General features: G+C 31.8%; 4 protein-coding genes across 11 annotated transcripts; 3 read left to right on the plus strand and 1 right to left on the minus strand.

The window, feature by feature from the left end:
- The first annotated feature begins 883 nt into the window (after nucleotides 1-883).
- LOC126854598 (CTP synthase-like) lies at nucleotides 884-6,652 on the plus strand. Of its 2 annotated transcripts, none has more exons than XM_050601556.1 (11): nucleotides 884-1,235; nucleotides 2,742-2,912; nucleotides 3,029-3,114; nucleotides 3,278-3,445; nucleotides 3,598-3,762; nucleotides 3,898-4,185; nucleotides 4,296-4,384; nucleotides 4,459-4,757; nucleotides 4,874-4,981; nucleotides 5,101-5,316; nucleotides 5,521-6,652. In XM_050601556.1, exons 1-11 carry the CDS (start codon nucleotides 1,070-1,072, stop codon nucleotides 5,616-5,618), a joined length of 1,854 nt encoding a protein of 617 aa, XP_050457513.1. In that variant the 5' UTR covers nucleotides 884-1,069; the 3' UTR covers nucleotides 5,619-6,652. The 2 variants fall into 2 exon arrangements, with proteins under 2 accessions (XP_050457513.1, XP_050457581.1); XM_050601624.1 differs by having other exon boundaries at nucleotides 886-1,235; nucleotides 3,278-3,409.
- Nucleotides 6,653-7,967: 1,315 nt separating this feature from the next.
- On the plus strand, nucleotides 7,968-14,661 carry LOC126854266 (uncharacterized). Of its 4 annotated transcripts, none has more exons than XM_050600942.1 (7): nucleotides 7,970-8,386; nucleotides 8,471-8,801; nucleotides 9,883-9,945; nucleotides 10,138-10,275; nucleotides 11,908-12,069; nucleotides 12,296-12,826; nucleotides 12,917-14,661. In XM_050600942.1, the coding sequence occupies exons 2-7, from the start codon at nucleotides 8,754-8,756 to the stop codon at nucleotides 14,144-14,146; spliced, it is 2,172 nt and encodes a 723-aa protein (XP_050456899.1). In that variant the 5' UTR covers nucleotides 7,970-8,386; nucleotides 8,471-8,753; the 3' UTR covers nucleotides 14,147-14,661. The 4 variants fall into 4 exon arrangements, with proteins under 4 accessions (XP_050456986.1, XP_050456899.1, XP_050456832.1 ...); XM_050601123.1 differs by having other exon boundaries at nucleotides 7,973-8,801; nucleotides 12,296-12,593; nucleotides 12,663-12,826; XM_050600875.1 differs by having other exon boundaries at nucleotides 7,970-8,801.
- A 985-nt stretch (nucleotides 14,662-15,646) lies between these two features.
- LOC126851768 (uncharacterized) lies at nucleotides 15,647-18,642 on the plus strand. 3 transcript variants are annotated; one of them, XM_050596074.1, is made up of 5 exons: nucleotides 15,647-15,923; nucleotides 16,334-16,676; nucleotides 16,888-17,518; nucleotides 17,817-18,042; nucleotides 18,139-18,642. In XM_050596074.1, exons 1-5 carry the CDS (start codon nucleotides 15,840-15,842, stop codon nucleotides 18,325-18,327), a joined length of 1,473 nt encoding a protein of 490 aa, XP_050452031.1. In that variant the 5' UTR covers nucleotides 15,647-15,839; the 3' UTR covers nucleotides 18,328-18,642. The 3 variants fall into 3 exon arrangements, with proteins under 3 accessions (XP_050452031.1, XP_050452040.1, XP_050452049.1); XM_050596083.1 differs by having other exon boundaries at nucleotides 15,880-15,936; XM_050596092.1 differs by having other exon boundaries at nucleotides 15,898-15,964.
- Nucleotides 18,632-22,559, minus strand: LOC126851781 (SH3 domain-containing protein Dlish). 2 transcript variants are annotated; one of them, XM_050596105.1, is made up of 6 exons: nucleotides 22,545-22,559; nucleotides 21,268-21,453; nucleotides 20,457-20,692; nucleotides 19,799-20,161; nucleotides 19,220-19,487; nucleotides 18,632-19,031 (listed from the first exon to the last, which is right to left on the minus strand). In XM_050596105.1, the coding sequence occupies exons 2-6, from the start codon at nucleotides 21,314-21,316 to the stop codon at nucleotides 18,751-18,753; spliced, it is 1,197 nt and encodes a 398-aa protein (XP_050452062.1). In that variant the 5' UTR covers nucleotides 21,317-21,453; nucleotides 22,545-22,559; the 3' UTR covers nucleotides 18,632-18,750. The 2 variants fall into 2 exon arrangements, with proteins under 2 accessions (XP_050452062.1, XP_050452071.1); XM_050596114.1 differs by lacking the exon at nucleotides 22,545-22,559 and having other exon boundaries at nucleotides 21,268-21,346; nucleotides 21,409-21,618.
- Nucleotides 22,560-23,974: the final 1,415 nt, after the last annotated feature.

Genomic DNA, 23,974 nt, shown 5'->3' on the forward strand with positions numbered 1-23,974 from the left:
ATCGGAGTATAATTGTATAAAGATAATTATATGTTTTTTAACTTTACATAAAATCTAACCAAAAATTCACATAATAAACTTTACAATATAAATAGACACAAAAAGTTACATTTACTTACGCATAATAGGAAACCGATTTATCATGATTGCCGCACAGTACGCAATATACACAAGACATTTTTATATTAAATTAATGATATCTTACTAATTTAATTTGATTTTACACGGACTGTCAATAACTCGATTTAATACTCGATGATAGATCGTCGCTGACGCATGCGCACAGAGAACGATTAGGAATCTATATCTTATTCTCTCGCATACATTTTGGACAAAATATATAATTCAATCCATAAGAAACGTAGGCAATTCCCTCTCCAGATATATATGCTCCACTAAATTATATAACATACTGGAACGTGCACGGTTCTGCTGATTGGCGATCAAAAATGGGGGACTGTGAGAGTTGTCACTTTTTCAGACCTCTCTATTATCTAACTACGTCACCACGTGATCAGATGTACTATCCGTTCTTTACCTGTGAAAACTAAGTCCTGTTTTTATCATAACTTGATGTGCAATTTTTTTAAATACACTTTATTATATTTTTTTTCATATTTATTTTAATTCTCTGCTTCTTAACGTTTTCAATCATAGAAATAAATGGTCGCGTGGCATCAAAGATCGCGTGTGATTGTAAGACGATGTTTTCAATCATGGTAGTTCACGGTAAAAAGAGACAGGTCTGAAAAGCTGCAGCTATTTTTAGTGACCGCAGTAGTAGTGGTGGGAGTATGGCCGTGCGCAGCCCAGTATATAAGTATATAGTTTAGTGATATGCTCTAAGATTCCGCCATGTTTTTCCAAACTTCTCTTCCGTGGCCAGACTGTATGTATAGGGACTCTAGCGAGCGCGGGCATATCACGCATCGTGCTGTGCTTTACGTACCGTGACACAATTTATGCAGTGTTAAGTTCGGTTCAATTCATATCCGAGTTGCATTTGCGAACTTGAGTAGCGAAGATATCCATATCCATTTCAAATCATCGAGAATCAGCTAGCCAAGTCATGAAGTATATTTTGGTGACCGGCGGTGTGATAAGCGGCGTGGGCAAAGGTGTTATCGCCAGCTCGTTCGGCACTATCCTCAAACACTGTAACATTCGCGTGACATCCATCAAGATTGATCCTTACATCAATATCGATGCCGGGACGTTCTCACCCTACGAGCACGGTGAGCGCGATGTTAATTTCTGCACATAACTACATGCCATGTTACATACCTGAAAGAACAGCGGTTTTTTCCTTAGCATGTTTGAAATCGATCGATATAAAAGTGAGTTCACATTCCTGTGCTGTTGATACGGGAAAATGAACTTTATTGCGATCACAGCAGTTACACGAGATCGTTTCTTCCACGATTGTAGCTCCTAATTTCCCATTTTTTAACATTACAGACAATTTTTTTTTTATTTGAATATAATGTATTAAAACATTTTATAAAGGAGGTTGCGCGAGGTTTAATTCAAGTCATCTTGTCAAAATGTATATTTCTGTTTTCTGTCTATTTTTTGATTATTGATAGAGAAGAAAGCAAATTACAAAATTTTTTTATCTCAAAACTATATGTTTGTGTGATAAAATTAAACGAAAATCGATAAATTAAATGTCAATGAAGCCTTTGTGGCGGTAAAATTTTCAACCATGTGCTCGCGCCATTTTGCATGATGTCGCCACGCCAATTAGCAATTAATTAAGGTCTATCGAATGAGGTTAAATGAATTTTTAATCATATAAAATATATGTATACAAATAAAATCAATCATGCATATATATAGAACGCAATAATAAAATATTCATTTTAAACTTCTATTAATTTATTTCTCTATGCAAATATTCTATATGAATCTTGAATATTTTTTCGTATCTGATTAGTTTTTAGGTATCTTCTGATTCTATACTTGCATTTCCTGTATTCAAAGATGTAGGCCTGGAGAAAAAAAGGACAATTAAAAAAATTAATATTAAAGTTGATATTAAAATAATTTATGTATAAGGTTTATTTTTAAAAATTATATAATTACATTGTATATTATATATTATTAATAAAATTAAAGTAATACATTAATATTCTTAACATTTTCTGTAAAATTATATATAATTAAATTAATAGGATCAAATTAATATTAAATTATTTCTCATAATTTTACTATGGTTTTAAAGGTAAAGTTTAATAATATATTTGAAACAATCAGCATTGTTGATCATCAAATTAACAATTATTGGAAAATAGTAATTATTATATAAATATGTGAGAGGAAAATATTAATTCAGGTTAAAATTTTTTTTAATGTAACAGAACATGTTACAGACAGCAGGCAAAGAAAAACAATTGAGCAAATTAAATTGTAATCGTGTTGTAAATAATGTTTATAGTAACGCTCATGCTGCTAAACTCAAAATGCCGCTTGACAGCCTGCTATGTTCGTTATTTATTTCAACAATATATTATATATAAATATGTTTGCATAATTTCAGTCATCCTTTAGAAATGATTTCTAATGTCCAATAAAATTTAATGCTTATCACCACATTCCATTGTTCAATCAAGTAAGCGGTAAAAGCATTCCTTGAAGAGAAACATCTTATGTTACTGATTCTCGATAGACACATCCATTGATGTCTTTTTAATTTTGCTTATGTTTCTTACTGCAAGGTTTTTGTTTATTCTGTACAACAGGAGAAGTTTATGTACTCGATGATGGTAGTGAAGTGGATCTTGATTTGGGCAATTACGAGCGTTTCCTGGATATTACTCTTCATAAGGACAATAATATAACAACAGGAAAAATTTATCAACATGTTATTACAAAAGAGAGACATGGAGATTATTTAGGAAAAACAGTACAAGGTATATCTCTCTCTATCCATGTAATATTGCATATTTATATATATATATAAAAAGAAAGAGAGAAAAAGAAACACAATATGTTGCACAAATTAATAAAAACTGATATTAATTTTTAGTTGTACCTCACATCACTGATGCTATTCAGGAATGGGTGGAAAGAGTTGCGAATCAGTCTGTAACAGAAGATGGAGCTAAACCAGAGGTATTGTAATAATATGAATTATTTTAATATATAATGTTATTTTAATATATAATATTACATAATTCCATAAGATATTAATTTACATAATATTCTTTATTTGTGATACAATTTGTGATACAATTCAAATTACATAATTACATAATTTATTATTAATTCTTTACAGGTTTGCATAGTAGAATTGGGTGGCACAATAGGCGACATAGAAGGGATGCCGTTTGTAGAAGCATTTAGGCAGTTTCAATTTAGAGTGAAGAAAGAAAACTTCTGTGTTGCCCATGTGTCTTTAGTGCCGCAGGTAACTGCGTTACATGCCTACAATCTTTACACACAGGTTACATTCTCGTTTAAATATTTCTTCTATATTTTATGTGCATTCAATAATAAATGCATGATTTTTGAAACTGCATGAATTTTTGTAAAACCCTTAGACGTTTTCGCGAAGACAATTTCTAAATAATTACTGAAATATAAAATACTTTTTAGCCAAAATCAACAGGCGAACCCAAGACGAAACCAACGCAATCTAGTGTTAGGGAATTACGTGGATTAGGTTTATCACCCGATCTTATAGTTTGTAGATCGGAAATGCCTATTGGTAATTCTGCTAAGGAAAAAATTTCAAATTTTTGTCATGTCGCTCCAGAGCAGGTAATTATCAACAATAAAAAAGATTTTTAATAAAGAAATAAGAAATTGTGTCGTAATTGATTAATTAAAATTGTTAATTTGAAATTAAGAAATTAATTGATATTAATATTAAATGACATTAAATGTTTTGATTAGGTCATCACTATTCACGACTTAACGTCCATATACCGAGTACCACTTCTTATGGAGTATCAAGGCGTTATAGAGTTTCTCAATGATCGATTGCAACTAAATATCGGGATGCCGCGCCCGCGTTCTTTTATGCGAAAATGGCGAGATTTAGCTGATCGCGTGGATCATTTGCGGAAAGATGTTAACATCGCTCTAGTGGGCAAATATACGAAACTCGAGGATTCTTACGCTTCTGTTACAAAAGCATTGCAGCATGCTGCCATTGAGGCCGGTTATAAATTGAACTTGACGGTACTGTGTCGTAATTATTTGAAATATGTATAATTTTGTACATATTACATAATTATTGTTATTGTGTATACTATTATTTTCTGAATGATTATGCAATAATATTATTGCAGTTTATTGAAGCTGCTAATCTAGAGCAAATTACATTAATAGAAAATCCAGTCTTATATCATGAGGCTTGGCAACAGCTTTGCAAAAGCAAGTAAGTTTTAATTTTTATGGATTTTTACTTTGCTTATATCTAATTTTTAATGAAGATACATTTGTTGTGTTTAGTGGCATTATTGTACCAGGCGGCTTTGGTAAAAGGGGATTGCAAGGAAAGATAGAGGCTTGTCGATGGTGCAGAACAAACAATAAACCATTCCTTGGTATCTGTCTGGGTCTGCAAGCGGCGGTCATTGAATTAGCGCGAAACGTATTGAATCTTCAATCGGCGAACTCTACAGAAATTGATCCACATACTAGTAGTCCCGTGATAATAGACATGCCAGAGCACAATCAGGAAATTATGGGGGGAACTATGAGACTTGGCAAGAGACAAACGCGTTTCTGCAACAATAATTCGGTCCTAAGTAAGTAATAGAATCCATGTTTTAATTTGAGATGAATTTTCCTTTTCCTATGTCACAATTATTTGATATATTTTTAATATATATGTTTATATTTTATTTTAATATTTTTTTTACAGAGAAATTGTATGACAATAAAGATATCATAGAAGAAAGACATAGGCATAGATACGAAATAAATCCAGATTATGTTCCAGATTTAGAAGCAGCTGGTTTAAAATTTGTAGGTGAGTTATATTGCATTTTTTCACATACAATAAAATTATAGTTTTGCTAAATATTATAGGCAATCTTAATTATACATAATTAAGATAATGGTATATGGTCTAACTTTTTTTTTTTAAAGGTCGTGATGACAATGAAAATATAAGAATGGAAATCGCTGAATTGGAAGGACATACTTATTATGTAGCTACACAATTTCATCCTGAGTATCTATCAAGGCCTTTAAAACCCTCACCGCCGTTCCTCGGTTTAATTTTAGCTAGTGTAGGCAAACTGAAGTATTATGTAGCACGAGGGTGTAAATTTTCACCTCGCCAACAGAGCGATAATGAATCAGGTAATAATGAAATAATTAGAAAAAGATATATAAAAAAATAAAAATTTATATATTAATTTATATTAAATTAATATAATTAATATAATTATGCACACATACATACATACATACATATAAAATATATATTAATGTGAAAGCTAGACATAGTTTCAATTTGCATGCAAATTCCTACAACTTACTTATTTGTCATGTTGATTGTTACAGATGATGACTACATGGAGAGAAAATTGCAATTGTCAAGTAATGCAAATAGAAGTGGTAGTAATATGACAGAACTCTGTCTCAATGATACTTTGTATTGAGTATAATTTTATTATATGAAATTTATTTTGTGTTATTCCTCTCTCTCTCTATATATATATATATATATATATATATGCAGGTAGAGCAAGTGAAACAGAGGAAAAAACTCTTTTATCATATTTTGCAATTTTTGTAATAATTATTGAGAAATTTGCGCGAATATATATTTGCGCACATTAATAAGAATAAGGGACAGTCTAACATACATATGGTTGTTGCGAGAATCCAGCGTTATGTATCGCTCATATATAACCGTTATCATTCCCAAACCTTTGTTGCGCACTACATATTACTTAACGACTATATACTTTGTCGCCGATTTTTAGCCAGGCGCACGTCAATGAGCCGCGCATCTGATAGTGTGCGTAAGCGCTCAAGTGTTACTGCCCGACGTGCGTATGGCTAAAGATCGGCGATGATTGATCAGACTTTATTCAATAATAACGCCTTTATTAAGCGTTATAGGACAAAATGGTAAAAGACTTTTTTGTTCAGTTTATTGTGTTCTACCTGCTCACGAGCGTTGTCACAAATGCTCTGGGATACCCTGTATATATACGCGCACACATATATACATATATATGGAGAGAGAGAGAGAGAGAGAGAGAGAGAGGGTAATTTTTGACACACCCGAAGTGTGAAGGTAGATTGGGTCAAACCAAAAAGAAAAGTCCTGTACCATTTTTTCTATAACGTTTAATAAAGGAGTTATTATTGAATAAAATCTAGCTAATCATTGTCGATCTTTAACTGTGCGAGAGCGCCCCGTCGCTACGATAGCGCACCACTATCAGACACGCGGCTCACATTGATGTATCTGGCTAAAGGTCGCCGCTAATCGCTGGCTAGACTCTATTCAATAATAACTCTTTTATTAAGCGTTAAAGAAAAAAATAGTACAGGATTTTTCTTTTCAATTTGATCCAATCTACCTTCACATTTTGGATATGGTAAAAATTACCGGACACTCTGTATATACATATGTACATATATACATATGGAATATTAAATTATACAAGTATATTTTATTAAATTATATATCAATTATTTATTAAAGGATTGATGTATCACGAAATTTTGTGCTAATTTTACACGATTATGCGATTCTTTTTTTACTACGTGTTCTCAATCCGAATCAACATTTTTAGATTGCCGAAATATTGTATGATAAAGCACACATCGGACAAAATATAATTTAACTTTAAATATTTTTAAAGAAATAATTGTATAATAATTTAAGAATAATTATTGTTTATAAAGGGAGGAAGAGAGAGACATGGCAACAAAATAATAATAAGTTTATATAACTTTTATTTTTGTCACTTCAATTCCTTGATTAAATGAATAAATTACGCGGAATATGCGCTTTGAGACCTATCGTTGCGATATATGTAGCTATATATTATTTTTATAAATGTAAGTTAAATAATCATTATATTATGATAGCAAATAATAATCGTATAACGGATATATGTAGAGTGTCTCATTAAAAATGGCTCCCTTTTTATCTTTTAAGATAAAAGAGATAAACCATAACAAATACATATCAAATTAAATGGCTCAAAATAAACTCTATTGTAAGCATAGTGATTGCTTTCAAAAGCTATTTGTGTTAACGAATGGTTAACTCTGTGTTAACGAACAAGAGATGTGCATAATTAATTTATTTTTATATACGTTAGAGATTGACATATCGTGTGTCATGTTATGATTTGCTCATAATACTTAATCCGAAGTTAACCATATCCTACGATTGAAACTGAAAAAGATAGACGATGCCCACATCAAGTCGATAAAACTCGTATAATGTGTAAAATATTTCCATTATATCATACATTGTTGTATTCGTTTCAAACAGCTCTACAATTTTTATCATATCCAAATATCCCCATTATTATAAAAAAAATATGCATATCTCTCTGTTTATTAACATAGATAGCTTTTGGAAATAACCATTATGCTCACAACAAAGTTCAATTGGAACTATTTAATTTGATATATATTTGTTACGATTTATATCGCTTATTTTAGTTTAAAAAATAAAAGAGGTGGTTACTTTTGGTGGGAGATCCTAATATATAAAATATGTTTTCAACAATACCTCGTGTCAATGATGCAATGTAAGCGATTGCATAATTCTTTTAATGTTTTTATATATTATCGTTCAGTTTTTTAAAGTTTATTTTTCAAAACACATTTTATAATACATTACAAAATATAAATTGAATAAAAAAAAATAAGCGTCTAATAAAGCGTTTTATAATCGTCTTTTAAACTTTTAAAACCTTTGAAAATTCTTTTGAGAGAATTATTAGATGTTTTGCAAAAGAAAAAAATAATACAATTCACAATAAGTAATACGTGTATTTTTTAATATGCTTCAAAATTCATTTCTGTGATAGGAGAATAATATTTCGCAAAGACGTATACTAGATAGTGATGCAGATCACGAGTATTAATTTTTGGCATTTTCGAATGTAGCAGGTTTAATCGCTCTGATTGTGAGAGTGATTAATGACGTCATTGCATTATCTCTACCAAAAAAAGACTTGAATTCATAGTAAAATATAGTGATTAATTGATCTGGATTGGAAACCCCTTTATTGGAAAACGCCATTTGTGTCTTATATTCTCGAAAATTCGCGTTTAAATTACTAGGGGGATTATTAATCTTCGTTCTGACCGCCATTTAAAACACTGAACTTATTGTTGGAGATTGGAGAATCTTTGCCGCGAGATAATTCATTTTTCTCGAAGATTGGAGTAGGTTCGTATCATATATGTAATAATACATATAGTATGTGTATTAGTATTACACATATAGTATGTGTATGTAATATTACATATATAGTTCGTATGTTGCTACTCGCGGAGGGGAACAAACATGTTCAAAGATGTTACCACGCATTATCTTTGTTTAAATCCAATTTTTGTGTGGTGATTAAATATTTGATTACGAACTTATAGAACTCAACCATCAGTTTATGATACAGTAAGAATTAAGATTGAACCTTACTCAATCGGTGCCAATTCAAAGCGTAGAATAGAATACACTCTCATTTTCATATTCATAATGGCGATCCCGAGTTGACATTTCGATCCACGCAATAAGTACTTGTAAAAGTGGCCGAAGTATGGATATTGCGGAGAATGGCGTAGGCGGGTTGGATCCGCGTATACAGGTAATTATTATTGAATTACTATTCCAATCTTTTATTTGGATCGCGATTAATAACGGCTGTTTATGGGCAGGTGTTATTGTGCTCGTGAAAGTAATCAAATTAGGTTATATTTTGCGAGTGTCTAATACCAGTGTCTAATACTGCCTGGTACATTGTCCCATTTTGCTTTCACTTTCCTTTTGTGCGGATATAAGATGTGCTCAATTACGAATAATTGCTTAAATCGATTGCTTAAATTGCTATAGTGATAATGTACTCTATCGAAGAAAAGTTAATTTATAAGCACACCATTAATGGTAGTATCTCTTACATGAATGTGTATCAATGTATGCAGTCTCTCTCTTTATTTTGTCACATCTTATCCAGAGAAAAGATCCTTGTAACGTAGTACTTTCAAGGAAATTTTCTCTACTCGTGTAAATATTTAATTTATGAGTAACCCTCTTAGATTTTGATAAAAATACACTCAGTTGATTTCTTTTTATGTAAAAATAAAAATTTAATAAAAATCACTTGATGCTACATAAAAAAGATATTTAGCATTAAAAATGTCACTTTTGAAGATTTCTGGACATCTGTTTATGCATTGTACAACAAAACAATATATGAATTTTTAAGTATATGGCAATAGTGTATTTTATATTATATATGTGTTTTACATTTCATATATATTATATATACAGCATAAGGATATTTTCTAAATGTTAAAATATAAAAAAAATATATTATTTAATAAATATACAGTTATAGATAAAGTTATCTGAAATTTGTTTTACACAGATTTAATAAATAAAGAAATTAATCATTTAAAAGTTATACTTATTTTTATTCAAATTTTATATACTTTCTTATTGCAGTGCATGTTGATATACATTTTTTATCTTGTCAGTATAAATTTTCTAATTTTTCAAAGTGTTATCTTTAATGCTTAATAATATTTTTTTTAGCATTGTGTAATTTTTATTTCTCAAAATTGCCTGTATTTTTATCAAAATCTGAAAGACTTATATTCTAAACTAAATATTGTATAGATGATCTCTTTTGCATTTCAAATTACAAAATAGATTTGTATGTTTTTTAGATCGAGTTGGAAAATTTGAACAATGCGACGGATGATATAAATAAATTGGAGATTGAATTGGATGTAAGAGAAATAATATTTCATCTATAGTTCTTGCATACAAAATCATATACAAATATATATATATATATATATATATATATATATATATATATATATATATAACATAATATACAAGAGAAATAACATATATTTAGATAAAATATACTAATAATATTTATATAATTTTTAATTTATTTTTTAATTTATTTTTAGGAAGCTCACACTGCTTTTAGACAGCTTCTTTCTGATACGACAAGGAGGCTGAAAGAAATTACGGATAAACTTGGTACTAGCTGTATTGAAAAAGCAAGATGTTACTACGAAGCATTGGAGATGGCTCATCAAGCTCAAGTATAGAAATATAGTCAAGATCTAATTTTCTTATTTTATAAAAAGAAAAGAAGCTTGAAAAATGGTGTACTAAAAATTGTATCAAAACTTCCTATTTTAATAATATGTGCATATTTATTATATAGTATCTCAGAATTCGAGGATGGAATGCACAATGATTATCCATGCCAAGCAAATGTTTTTTCTATACGCAAAGTTGCATATAAACACTTTTTTTAAAATGAAAGTAACTTTAAGCTAATGAATGAGCACTCTACGTTACACATGAATCAGGGGCGGTGCGCATGGCGTGTGAATATGTGTGATGTGTGTGTGTGTGTGTGTGTGTGTGTGTGTGTGTATATGTGTGCGCGAGTGCGTTATTTTACTATTTCGCTAAAGATTTTATAAGAAATATACATGATAAATATCGATCAAATATCTTGGATCAAAATTTTCAGAAGTGTTATTTAATCTACTTATTTTATTTTCAGTCGTTGTTTCGATGATATCAATTAGAAAATTTTCTCTTGTTAAATAAGTTGTATTTAAAATAGCAATATTTAGCTTCATGCATAATTTTTATAAAATCTTCATCTTTCGAAATCGTGAAATAGCATACGCGCGTGGCGCCCCTTTATGTAATCTAGAATGCTCATTCGTTAGCTTAAAATTGCACTCATTTAAAAAATAGTTCAGACGTAATTTTGCTAAAGAAAAAAGTTGCTATGTCTGGCCAATCATGCTGTGCATTCCATGTTTGTGAATTCTAGGACATCCTGTATATATAGAGAGTCTGATAAAGATTGTGCCAACATTTGTGAGCGGATGAAGCAGAGTAAATTTAACAGAAAATCCTTTACTACTTTGCAATTTTTACATTAATTATTGAAATATTAATTTAAAAGGATTGGTAAATGAGCGCGCGTTTCGCACGGCTAGGCCGTACGGGACATGTTCAGACATATCAGTGGCTTCGTAGTGCTGCAAAGCAATGAAAAAATTTGCCGTCGCGATGAGAAAGGGTGGCCTGATATGGATGGCATTGATATGAGGACGCGAGAATCCATCAGTTATGTACCTCTCGTACATAACTGTTGTCATTTATAGAGCGCTTCTGTCAAAACTTTGTCGCACACCTAGCGACTGCATACTTTTAGGCTGCCTCTTCTACACTGCGCGCTTATACTAGCGTGGATTGATTCATCATTTTTAGTTAATTTCTCAATAATTACAAAAATCGTAAAATGATAAAGGATTTTCCTGCTCAGTTTAACCTGTTCTACCTACACATTGTGAGTGATTATTATCAGACACCCTGTATAAGTATATGGAAAGAGAGTAAATCAATTTTACAATTACATTTTGAGTATATTATTTTCCAAATCTTTTTTAAATCTTATACACACACACACACACATATATACATATATATATATATATATATATATATATATATATATATATAAAATTTTATTTTACATATATATAACATTATTTAAATCTAATATTTTGTTTTTAATATAATAATCTTTTATATTGCATCTTAATATCAATTATTTCCATTGTGTTTAATTTTAATTACAACTAGATGAACTATTACGTAATTACGTGAATGAAACAATAACAAATTTTCTTGTGTGCAATTTGCAGATTCAATGTCAACAACAAGCACAACTATTTCAAAGAGCCAGCGAAATTCACGCAGCTGCGAAAGAAACGGTTGCTCTGGCCGAAGCACGATTCATGTCTCATCAGCATGAATGGAATTTCGATCAGGCATGGCAGGATATGCTCAATCATGCTACTATGAAGGTTAGTAGAATAGAATATACAGCATATGTAATCGCGTTATACGTTCAATTTTCTTTGGAAGCATTGCGAGGTATTTGAAACTATTAAAAACATTTTAATATTTTATTTATTCATGTTTTTTCCATATTAAAATTAATTTGGATTGATTTTTATGATGAGGACGGGCGTGTAATAACAAAGAGATAAAATTTCATCTACATGATGTAGTTACATATCTTTTACATAGGTCATGGACGCAGAAAATCAAAAAGCTGAGTGCGGCCGAGAACATCATAGAAGAGCGATGCTGTTTCACGACGCTGAGAAGAAATTACTGCAATTGGAAGAAAAGCATCGACGAGCGATAATAAAAGCACGACCCTATTTTGAAGTGAAAACTCAATGCGATCAGATGCTAACCACCCAAAAAGAAAGAGTGGAATATCTGCAACAAACCGTTAAAGAAGTTAAACGTAATTATGCCACGAGTCTTCGAACGTTGGAGAACATTAGTAATCAAATACATCAACAACGAAGGGATTATGGTACTTTGAAACATGTACTTTTGGAAATACATAAACAGGGTCTTTTTTTAAAGCATATTTATATTCCAGACATCGTAGCTAATGGACCGCGAGAACCTGGTGTTGGTGCCGAACTAACAGGTTCAGGTACATGTCAAAAATATGAAAACGAGTTCAACAGTTTCAACAGTCGCAAAATATCCCCAATTAGATATAACCAAATTGAAAACAATGATAAACCAGATAAAATCAAAGTTAGTAAATTAGTAATTAGTAAAATACGCAATTGTGTATCTTGTATAAAGCGTTGATCAATTTTTATCATCTATGTCTAAAATTGACAGGAATTCTGCTTGACAAAGGAAAACGCGGAACATATTGATAAAAGATCCGTGGACGGCAGCGAGAGCAACTTCACGCAATGGGAGTTAGAATTGCAAGCTAGTGTGGAGAAATTAAATCGTTTATCAGTCGGAAACTCTTTGCTTGTCCGGAAACGAGATGCGCAAAGTTTTTCGGATCTACCGAACGCCGTTGATGTCGGCATTGCGAACAATTTTTTATCCGCCGAAATATGGCAGAATTTAAATCAATTTCCAAGATCGACCAAAGATTCGGAAACTCTCGAGAAAAATGAATTTATCAATGGCAAATCTTTGCATTTGCAAAGATCGTATTCTATGATTAATTCGACGATAACGTTACAAGATACATCGACGGTCGCGTCAATGAGCAATACTTCAAAATCGCTAAACAGCAGTCCAGTGAATAGAAGTACATCGAATTTCGAGAATAAGAGTATTACTGAGAAAGTGGAAAGCGCAAATATATTGAAATATGTGCCAAATAGAATCTGTCAATTCCACTTTAAGACCAAAAAAGCACAGAGTAGTTGGAATATCAATGATTATTCTAATAACTTTGATGTCGATGTTACAAATGGAAAACAAAAAAGAAATAAATATAATAATATGAATGATAATTTAGTCAGTACAAATAATGTACAAACTACGAATTTATCTACCATGACAGATTCTTTCAATATCAAGTTCCTGCCTGCAAAGTCTAATTTATCAGAACACCGTCCTTCTGATTCAGAGAATATAACGTTTCCCAGCATTAGCCAGCACTTTATGAGCTCACAAAACGATATCACACGGTTGCAAATACAATTTAATTCTAATAATATTTTAGAAAAAAATACATCGTGCAGTGCCAACTCCAGTCCGATAAAACTGAAGAATCTATTAATATCGTCTGCCAAATTCTCGGATAGCGAGAATGTGGGACGGCTCGACGAAAGACCTATTCCCAAACAGTTTGCTGGTAAAACCAAAAGTGTTAAAGAGTTACCGTTATTATCGTTTTTCGGGTCAACATCCACGTTGTCGACGTTCAAAGGCAGAAGTTGCAGCATGATAGATTTAGATAATAAACAAAATCTAAAAACGCTCCTTGATAATTCTCGTCTAGGCAATATACAAGCGATCAGCGCGGAAAGATTGGCGAATGTGAGAGACAAGTTGGTAAACAATTATCCAGAGACGAAGAAGACGGACGATATTAAGAAATAAATATAATATGATAAGATATATTACTTGTGATAAGCAATTCCTGCGTTTAACATGTAAGTCGAGAATTGTTAATTATTCATTTAGAATTCATGCGTTTTATGTATATACAATAAAATATTGCGGGGACGCCGCTATTTAGATGCATTTCTTACGTTTTCGAGACGTTACGAAAATCATTTTCCAGTTTTGCTGCCAATTGTAACAATAGCCAATTTTTAAGTGTATGCTGCTATGTTAATTTATGATATATGTGTTACGAATAAATCGTCTCATGAATTTTAGCTATTAATATTTTACTTATATTAAAAATAAACTTAAATACGATTGAAGAAATAATTATTGAAGAGAAATCAGACAATACAAATTAATAAAATATACAAATTTATGTGATCATTTGCAATTAAGGATATATTGTTAAAAAACAACCAAATATATCAATGTATAGATATCATATCATTTACTATTTTCCAATTTTTTAATATGTGCTTTTTTTAATAAAACACATTTTTTAACAAGTTGATACTTGTATGCATTATTTTATTATTACAGGACTTGCACAATTATTATACTATCACAATATTTAATATAAAATTTAGTACATATGATATCTAGTGATAATTTTATATTAAATATTTATGAAGTAGATATGTGATGTACAGTTTTTTGATGATAATTATTGTCTTTATTTCTTACAACTACTTCTAATTTATATATTTCAGATATATAAATTATCACAGATATATTTCCTCTAACAGATAGACACCGCGGCGGAACATCGATTATACAAACGCATGAAAGCTAAAGATCAATGACTTAAACGTCTTGTTTTACAATAAGTTTTATTAATCATAGACATAGATGACATCTATATCTATAGTTCTAGTGTAAAGAAACATAATTGAAATTGAATGTTGTGTAAGATCTGCAAAAAAATAGCACAATGAATTGAATATCTCGAATTTTCTTTCACCGATATTGTTGTATGCATGTACTTGTTTCTTCTTTATTCCTTGAAACGTCAAAATGGCCTCATATATATTTCTGATCTAAATACCGTGCGTATATCGAGCATTTTTTGGCTCTGATAAGTATAAATTCTCTTGGACTAAATTACAGCAAACTGGGAACATTTATCAATTGGATTTAACAATCAACTATCGAATATATTTCACATCCCAAGTTATCTTGGAAATCTAAAAATTCATCTCATTACTATATATCTTCTCTTAATTCTGTAGAGATAATTTAATAAAGGATAGTTATCTCTTTTTAGGTAAGCTGATCGTGCGAATCGTTGCTTACTATGGTGTCTATTCAATGTCAAATTGTTTAGTTAATTGTTTAGCTTTAATTTGGAATTGTTTTTTTAGCGAGAATGTTTATGCGAATAAATAACAGCTAAAAATGAAGCAAATATTGATAATAAGACTACATTTTTTTGTAATAAGTTTCAATTAGACTTTCGTGATAAAAATTACAATAACTTTATGGAAAAGAAAAAAATAACATTTATAAAAATATAGATTCTGTACGATTGTCGCAAGTTGAGTTTCAGACACCGGAAACTACAAATGTGCGTCTTACGAGGATAGATGCTTGTGCCTTGGAAGATCGGCCGATCTTTGGCAAGCACATCATCTACGAAAGGTTATCAGAAAACGAGCTGGGCGATAAGCATTATCGACAAACGACGATGTTTCGCGAACAAATTACGGATAACGAGAGGATTGATTATAAAGGCAAAGCAGACGGTCATACGATAAATAATCATCGCAAGGCATGTGATATCTGTACGCACAAGATCGCGGAATAAGACATGTAGCGGCTCTTACAAATTTGCCAAAGTTTAGATTGGATATTAGAAAACTATATACGATACTATATATTATAATTTTTCAATCGATTATAATTGTGATTAATGCAATTCGACAGGATTGCATTGTTGTAAAGTATATGTATTGTGTGAGGGGAGGGGGAGAGACATTTTATTAATTTTTATTTTTGACGAGATGAGTTTATAATTATTAATTAATATTATTTAATCATATATGATAACTAAATGTTAAAGTATTAATATTGATAAATTCGTATGTAATTAATGCAACACATTTAGGTTGCAATGCTTTTATTCGCTCGAATATTTCAGTAAGTATTCAACTAATATGTTGAATTTTATTTGTGTTGTAGGAAATGAACTATTCTCATTCCGGATGGAAATGTTCGGATAACGATAATGGGATGTCGAAAAGAAACGAACTCTCTAGCGAAATTACAGAAGACGAGGCGGATGTAGACCAGGAAATTAATGAAGATGAGGAAAGTCGCGCAGATGTACAAAGAACAAATATAAATAATGAAGAGAAAGAAGGAAAAACCGAACAGGACGATACGCAGATTGGAGAATGTGCAATTTGCCACGTTATTATAAATGACATAAATTTCAGCGAAAGTGTCGACGATTCCGGGCAGAATCCGTACGAAAGCTATTTATTGTGTCAACGTTGCGTACGAAAATTTTCAATCCAATCAGGTCAATAAGAAAAAGACAAAAATTTTAAGAAATCTTAAAACATTTTTAAAAGTCTATAAGTCAATTATTGTCATCATAATATATATGATGACAATAATTAATTAGTAGAAATCGATTATTAATTACGCGCCGATTAATTATTGTTAAGCTCAATACTTTTTTCAAAAAAATTAAATATCTAAAAAAAAAAGAAACATTTCAATTTTCGTAGGTGTAGAACACTTTCAGTGTCGAAGGTCGCATACAAGTTTCTCACAAAATAAAGATTGCAGTGATCGCGTAGCCCCGAGAAGAACATACGATAGACCGATCGTGATGTACCTGCAACCACCATCGTCTCATTCCACATCAAAATTGCGTCGCAATTGGTGGGCTTGTAACTTCAATAGAACAATGGTCGAGGCGACAGATGATGAATCGGATACGATCTCGTTCGCGGTCGTTGATCATGATCGAAGTAATCTACAACGAGAAGAACAAACGAAGAGCTACGAAAAGCAGTGCCAACAGCAATTTGGCTATCGCAATATGACGACGACGACGACGACGACGACGAGGAGAAACGACGCAACGGATCGATATACCTCCGAAATTAAGGTCAAAAATTCTTCTCTTGCATCCTCCGTCGAATGTTCCCGCAGACCCATACGTTGTCCGCGTCTTGATTGCTCAATGAATGTCGCCTTCTCAGCGCTCACCCATCATTTCCTTTTTGATCATCCTGAGGTGCCTATCCTCAGCGTTGAACCCGGTGCCGAGAGTACGCTCATCGTTAGTTATGGAGCTCTCTCTTGCAATTCCAGTCGATGTCTAGCTCTTTTACTGGTGTCCGGCAAGCTCTCGTTAGTATATTTATCATATACATATTATACGCATAAAAGTACGATGCATTCGGTTTGGGGAGGAAGGGGTGGGGGTAGGGGGTGGGGGGCGAAGGGCGGGGTAGGCTATATTTCTTAAAAAGTTTTCTCATAAAATAAATATCGCGCGAGATGTGTCAATAGAATTTGATTTGCGATAGATTAGAGAAAAAATGAATTTGTGCAAATAATATATTAAAATATCCAATCGATTCATATTGATTATATAAACAAGTCTTATTTTCAACTAACAACTAATCGAAATTTCTGCAACAATAAGAGATTCTACAGCGAGACTGTTCGGTGGTAATCAGATAAATCCCAAGTATCGGAATCGGTTACCTTTACCGGTACTAGCTGCGCGTTTACACAACAATCACAATTACGCGTGCTGCGAGGAGATGCATGCCGGCGGAGAGGGCCAGTGTGAAAAGGATATGATCATTGCCTGGGTTGCAGGATTGGACATCGGCGATACGGTTGACAGGCTTCGATGTAGTATCCAGGTATATCCAGCTGGTCGATAAATTCGCGTGCGTAAGATGAAGATGTATAAATGCTTTAAAAGATGTGTAATGATATTTGACCGATTTCCCCGACAGGCTGTGGACAGCATCGAGAATCGCGGATTTCGGTCGCTCACATACACAGGTCCCGTAACATCCCTGAGAGCCGCCCAATGTCCACGAGATGTCTTTTTGGCCGGCGATTGTATAGTTCTCCATGAGGGATTGATCAGCCATATTACTTTTGGCTGTACTAGTCTTAATGTAAATGTTATTGTACACTAAACCCATGTTACATATTAACGCGTAAAGTATACATTTTTGTCCCTTAATTTAAGTAAGTATTATTATTTCAAAAAATGTGTATGCTTTTGCAATATCAAAATTGCAATATCAAAAGAAGAAAAATGGATAAATCAAATGAAAAGACTGATCATGAGACAAATTATGTCCCGTAAACACGCGAATTCTTGTTTATCTTTTAAAAATATCCATCACTCTTTTTAAATCAATCAATATTACATTTACTTTTTCTTTCATATTACTTGGGACTTTCTGACGGAAAGTGGATATTTGAATAAAATATTAATTGTATAGTTATTACTCGATTTTTACTTTTGATATACAATATAGAAAAGAGAAAATAGAAATAACGTTATTGCCAACTTAAAGAAGTAAAAGCAGACTTCTCATTTTTAATAGACCGAATCATAAGCTAGTCATAGCAGGGGGTCGTGCATACGCCTTAGGAATGAAACCATATTTGCGAGTCTTCGGCGCATAAGCCCAAAGCCAGCCATCTACCGTTTGATTTCCCAGATCCGCGTATATCCAATCGGCCCGTTTCACCGATAAATCATCTGGCGCCTGTGCCTTATAATCGTAAAGTACTACTAATTCTGTGCCAGTTGTTTCGTCCCGAAAATCCCGCGATCCTTTCTGTTGTAGCGATTCCCCACTTCCTGTTATATTGTTTATCATACTTTTGCCTGTAAAATATAAACAATGTTAACCGCAAATTCAATAATTATGGAAGACAAATTGATAACAAATGGAGCCCTCAGAAATTTGAAAATTTCATTCAAGTTTGTATTAATATATACATATACATTTTTTAGAATGTAATTTTGTCAAAATTTGATAGATAATTTGATAGATAATTAAGTAAAGAGCCAACCTGGACTATGAGTTTCCGTGGACACTGTATTCGTAGTAGCAGTAGTGGCAGTTGTGGTAGCAGTCGTGTAGGAATGAAGAACGTGACCCGGATAAACAAAACCGGACGGCACAAAACCCTCGTTACCATCGCAATGTCGTAACACCCAAAACCAATCCGGATCATCGCGATTCAACACTGTCACAAACTCACCTCTCTCAACACTAACGTCATTCTCGTCCCGCGCCACAAATGTGTAAAGGACAATGTATCTTCCAGCTGATGGATCCTATTGGATGCACGAGATTACAGTAGTAATTTCTGATGCGTCCTCGTCAAATAAGATTAATGAGTATCACAAAATAAAAATATCTAATATATATAATAAAATATATACAATATATATAATAAATTTATAATTATTAATATTTTATTTCACTGTCAAAACTTTTTCAATTAAACAGTTTTAATATATTTGAGAGAAAAAACTTTTTATAAATTTTATTAAACAGATTAAATTTTTTTAATATCTTTAAACGAAATATTAAATTAAGTCAGGGGCAGTTATATGCTGAGTCAGTCAAATATAGTGTCAAATACCTTGAAGAAGGGATGTACATCTGGCTGGGATGATATAGTCTGAATGGAATTCTGGGATTGCGTGACGTTGGAGCGATTGATGTTGAGATCTGTGGTGGTGATATTATTTCGTGTGTAACTTTCACAATCTGATGCTGATCCGGTATCAGTCTGTTGCGTATCTTGCAAACGGCCCGTACTAAGAAGATCGCAATCGTTCTCGCTGGATCGGGGCAGCTTCTTTTTCACGTTATTGGCCAGTGTCAATTCTGCTAGCTGCGATGTGTATGGTGCGCAATACGAGTGCGGCACGAAGCCTTCCATACGCGTATCAGCCGCTATAACGTATACCCAATCGTTTTCCCTGTAAAGCACATTCACTACCTAAAATGCAAAAGAGTTTTCGATATCTGCATGTGTTGATACAATTCCTTCCTATTGAATTTGATTTTTTTCTATTATGTAATTTTTAAAAGATTATCTTGAGAAAAGAGTAATAAAATATGATAAGTAGAGAAAGAAAAATTAGATAAGCAACATTTATACATATATTATCAAAATCACAATAAAATAAAAAATAATATGTGCCATATGTATATAATATGTGATTTATAATGTAGTTATAAGAGTAATGTAAAAGAGAGAGCTGTCGGAGAAAAATTTTATGAATTAATCTAACCTGTCCCCTTTTGACTTGAAGTTCGTCGTCGACGCAGGGAGTAAAATCATGTACAATGACCATTTTGCTGTCTGGAGAAAGTCCATTCTCCTTTTCAATGCCGACTCTTACGAGGGTCTCGATACTCGCACTTCCAGTTATCCTTCCAGGGGGCAATGATACCCTGGTACTCAAACCAAGTCCTGTGCCTCCTGTTCCAACACAGTCTTTCTCCAAATTAAAGTTATGTACTCCAGCTATTTCACAATTAAAGATTATAAGAAATAAATTTTGCACATAGATTAACTTATGAGATTTAATTTAAAAGGACAATTTCTTTTATATCTTACATTTTTCGATAAGATACGCAAATTTTAAACATTTCGCAATATAAAAATATTACTTTCGAAATGAAAATTAAAAAATTATTTCTAAAATAAACCTTCTAAAATGATTAAAATTAATCTAACGAAAAGAATGATTTTTTTATAAAATATTTTTTGAAAATAGTTATACTTATATCACATATATTGTAATATGTGTCCAGGAGACACATGATAGTATAATTAACGTAAAATTAGAATTCTTATATGTAATATTTTGTATTCTAGAAGAAAGAAAATTGCTCGTAATCAATGTTTTAATTCAGTTTGGATCTCCTCTTGGAGAATTTGAGCTGAAAGCTGCATAACCGGTCTCAAGCAACAGGTGATCGAGAGAATTGAATATGACATGACAACCGACCCTTCGCGATCAAACTATTACTACCAATGTATCAATACACTATTTCTCGATCTTCTCTCTTTTCTCTCTTCCTATACTTTTTACTTACGTTTTTTCTTCTTTCCGCGACGTATGCGTACGGGACATAGAAAGGCCATTCTGTGCGGTTTGTTCTCGGAGTTCTCACTCTAAAATATCTCACATTTCCAGTGAAGTATGTTCATCAACAGGTTCATCTCAGTTCAATTACCTGTCTATCGTGGTCCAGACGTCGCGACGCATCCGTTCTGGTCGCCTTATTACACAGTGTATTGCACAGGAAATGGAATTATGATAAAATACAATATGTGAAAAATCGTTCGGGTTGAAAAATAAAACCTGAATGCGAAAGCACAGATGGGTTGCGCGTTCTCTACGCCTTCTCATCTCTCAGTTGCTTCTCTCTCTCTCTCTCTCTGTCTCTCCCTCCCTCCCTCCGTCCCTCCCTCTCTCTCTTGAATTCTCATGCAGGGCTTTAGGGCCAAGCAAGAGGTAAAAATTCGTATTGAATTGACTGATACTCAACATTTTTTTAATGAAATTTCCTTATGAAATTGTTTGTATTTCGTATAAAGACTTTTGAAGTGTAATTAAAAAGATTTAATAGTCGTCCGATTAATTTTAATGAAATTTCTTTAGACTGTGAAGCTAGCCGAAAGTTGTCCAATAGTGGATATTTCCAACAAGTTATACAAATGACACAGTATAATATACAATATCACAATTGGCTATGAAATAAATTTAAAATTCTTTCTGCATAACATGCTGGAAAACACCTAGTATCTGTAATAACCTCTGTAACAATCTGTGTGAATTTATAATTTGTATAATTCAATATAATTACATATTAATACGTTTCTTATTATTATTCTTTCTTTTATTATTATTAAAAACATTAATTTATTATTAACATTTTTTGATACGTTAATAATCATCTTATTATTCACATACATTTATTCACACAACATGGTAAAAGTTACAAGAATGCTGTGCAAGTTGATCGTATTTCAATATCCACACTTATAATTATTGCTAAAAATTAAAATATATATAACTTGTTATAAATATGTAGCACTTTGTTGATAGATAAAATATATTAAATGAATATTATGAATATTAAATCATGTCGTGCGAAATGATCGATTATTAACGTATCAAAAAACGTACGTTTTAATACGTTATAATAATAAAGTAAGATTTTATATAATAATAAAAAACATATTAACATATAATTATGATGAATAATAATATGTATAATTATAAATTCAAATCATCAGTTTGTTACAGATACTATAGATAATACTATTAACTACTACTACTACTACTATTATGGGCCAATTTCACCACCTTCGGTTAAGTTAACTGACGGTTAAAATCAGCAGGGTGGCAACTGGCAAACGATAAGAATGCTTGATTTTCCTTCACCTCTATTTTCTGTTACTACCCTGCTAATTTTAACCGTCGGTTAACTTAACTAAAGGTGATGAAATTGATCCTAAGTCGATTCATGACGTCATTGCATTGACTCTGCCAATAAAAGACTTGAATTCATAGTAAAATATAGTGATTAATTGATCCGGATTGGATTAAAGGCCCTTGCACAATGCGAGACGATAGCGATAAACGATATCCAATGAGAGATCTGTTTTTTTTTTGAAAAAGCAGTGTTGTCATTAGATATTACCTATTGCTATCGCTATTCCCTTGTTCCTATCGCTATTGCCTCGCATTGTGCAAGGGCCTTAACCCGTCTATTCGAAAATGCCATATGGAACACCATAGGCTGGATTCGGGGAACACGCTTTTAGCGCTATGAGCGTGCTCTGTCTTTGTTATTTGTTGAAGTTGAACAAGGATAGAGCACGCTTATAGCGCTAAAAGCGTGCTCTATCTTTGTTATTTATTGAAAGTTGAACAAGGATAGAGCACGCTCATAGCGAGCTCTCCGAACCCAGCCCATATCTCTATGGAATTACCATGATTGAAAATATCGTTCTACAACGCAATCTTCAATAGCTATCTAATTATGAGTTGCTATCAATTGTTATCACATTCGTTTTATTTATTTATTTTAAAAATAATATTTTGTTTAATTAAAAATAGAATTTAAGAAATTTAATTTCAAGTATAAATAATATTTTTCAAAGATAAATAACTAGAATGGGTAGTACATCAAATCACGTGGTCGACACAGTTTAAAAATGAGACAAAATTTTAAACTTTCGATTTAGAGACATATCCTTTCTAAACAATAAAATTGTAGTTAAAACTGAAACTTAAAACGGCATCTTTTTAGAAAACACGCACACTTCTATACAAATAATTATAAATAATTAGAAAATTATATATTTATGTCGTTATCTTTTTTCTAGTCAAAGATATATCTAAATGTTATTTTTTAAAGAAAGAATTTATTATATCATCTAATCAAATATATAAAATACTTGCGAGAAATTCGGGTGTAAATTTATGATCGAGTTAAATATAAGTAAATTTTCGAAAAATATACAAACCTTGCTTAAAATTTGATTTTATTGTATTCAATATATTAATATAAACGACGGTGGTATATATTCGTACTTGTCTATATAACATATATGACAGAGCTTTCATCCTGTCTTATGCTTAACAATTGCGGGTATTATTTGTGGGTTTCATGTGGGCATTTATTTTTTTCAGGAAAATACTCGTGTATATATATATATATATATATATATATATATATATATATATATATATACAATTATATCGTAAAATTGTGCCGAATATTTAATCAA

Source organism: Cataglyphis hispanica, chromosome 1, assembly GCF_021464435.1.
Source record: "Cataglyphis hispanica isolate Lineage 1 chromosome 1, ULB_Chis1_1.0, whole genome shotgun sequence".
Lineage (NCBI taxonomy): Eukaryota > Metazoa > Arthropoda > Insecta > Hymenoptera > Formicidae > Cataglyphis > Cataglyphis hispanica.

Bases quoted from the DNA above. Each gene is read 5' to 3' on its own strand.
- LOC126854598 (XM_050601556.1), top strand. From the start codon at position 1,070: ATGAAGTATATTTTGGTGACCGGCGGTGTGATAAGCGGCGTGGGCAAA. The intron at 3,763-3,897 runs GTAATTATCAAC...TGTTTTGATTAG, and splicing joins GTCATGTCGCTCCAGAGCAG to GTCATCACTATTCACGACTT. The intron at 4,385-4,458 runs GTAAGTTTTAAT...TGTTGTGTTTAG, and splicing joins CAACAGCTTTGCAAAAGCAA to TGGCATTATTGTACCAGGCG.
- LOC126854266 (XM_050600875.1), top strand. From the start codon at position 8,754: ATGGATATTGCGGAGAATGGCGTAGGCGGGTTGGATCCGCGTATACAG. The intron at 9,946-10,137 runs GTAAGAGAAATA...ATTTATTTTTAG, and splicing joins AATTGGAGATTGAATTGGAT to GAAGCTCACACTGCTTTTAG. The intron at 12,827-12,916 runs GTTAGTAAATTA...TAAAATTGACAG, and splicing joins ATAAACCAGATAAAATCAAA to GAATTCTGCTTGACAAAGGA.
- LOC126851768 (XM_050596074.1), top strand. From the start codon at position 15,840: ATGTTTCGCGAACAAATTACGGATAACGAGAGGATTGATTATAAAGGC. The intron at 16,677-16,887 runs GTCAATAAGAAA...CAATTTTCGTAG, and splicing joins AAAATTTTCAATCCAATCAG to GTGTAGAACACTTTCAGTGT. The intron at 17,519-17,816 runs GTTAGTATATTT...TGCAACAATAAG, and splicing joins CTGGTGTCCGGCAAGCTCTC to AGATTCTACAGCGAGACTGT.
- LOC126851781 (XM_050596105.1), bottom strand. From the start codon at position 21,316: ATGGCCTTTCTATGTCCCGTACGCATACGTCGCGGAAAGAAGAAAAAA. The intron at 20,162-20,456 runs GTTAGATTAATT...TTTGCATTTTAG, and splicing joins TTCAAGTCAAAAGGGGACAG to GTAGTGAATGTGCTTTACAG. The intron at 19,032-19,219 runs GTTGGCTCTTTA...TATATTTTACAG, and splicing joins CACGGAAACTCATAGTCCAG to GCAAAAGTATGATAAACAAT.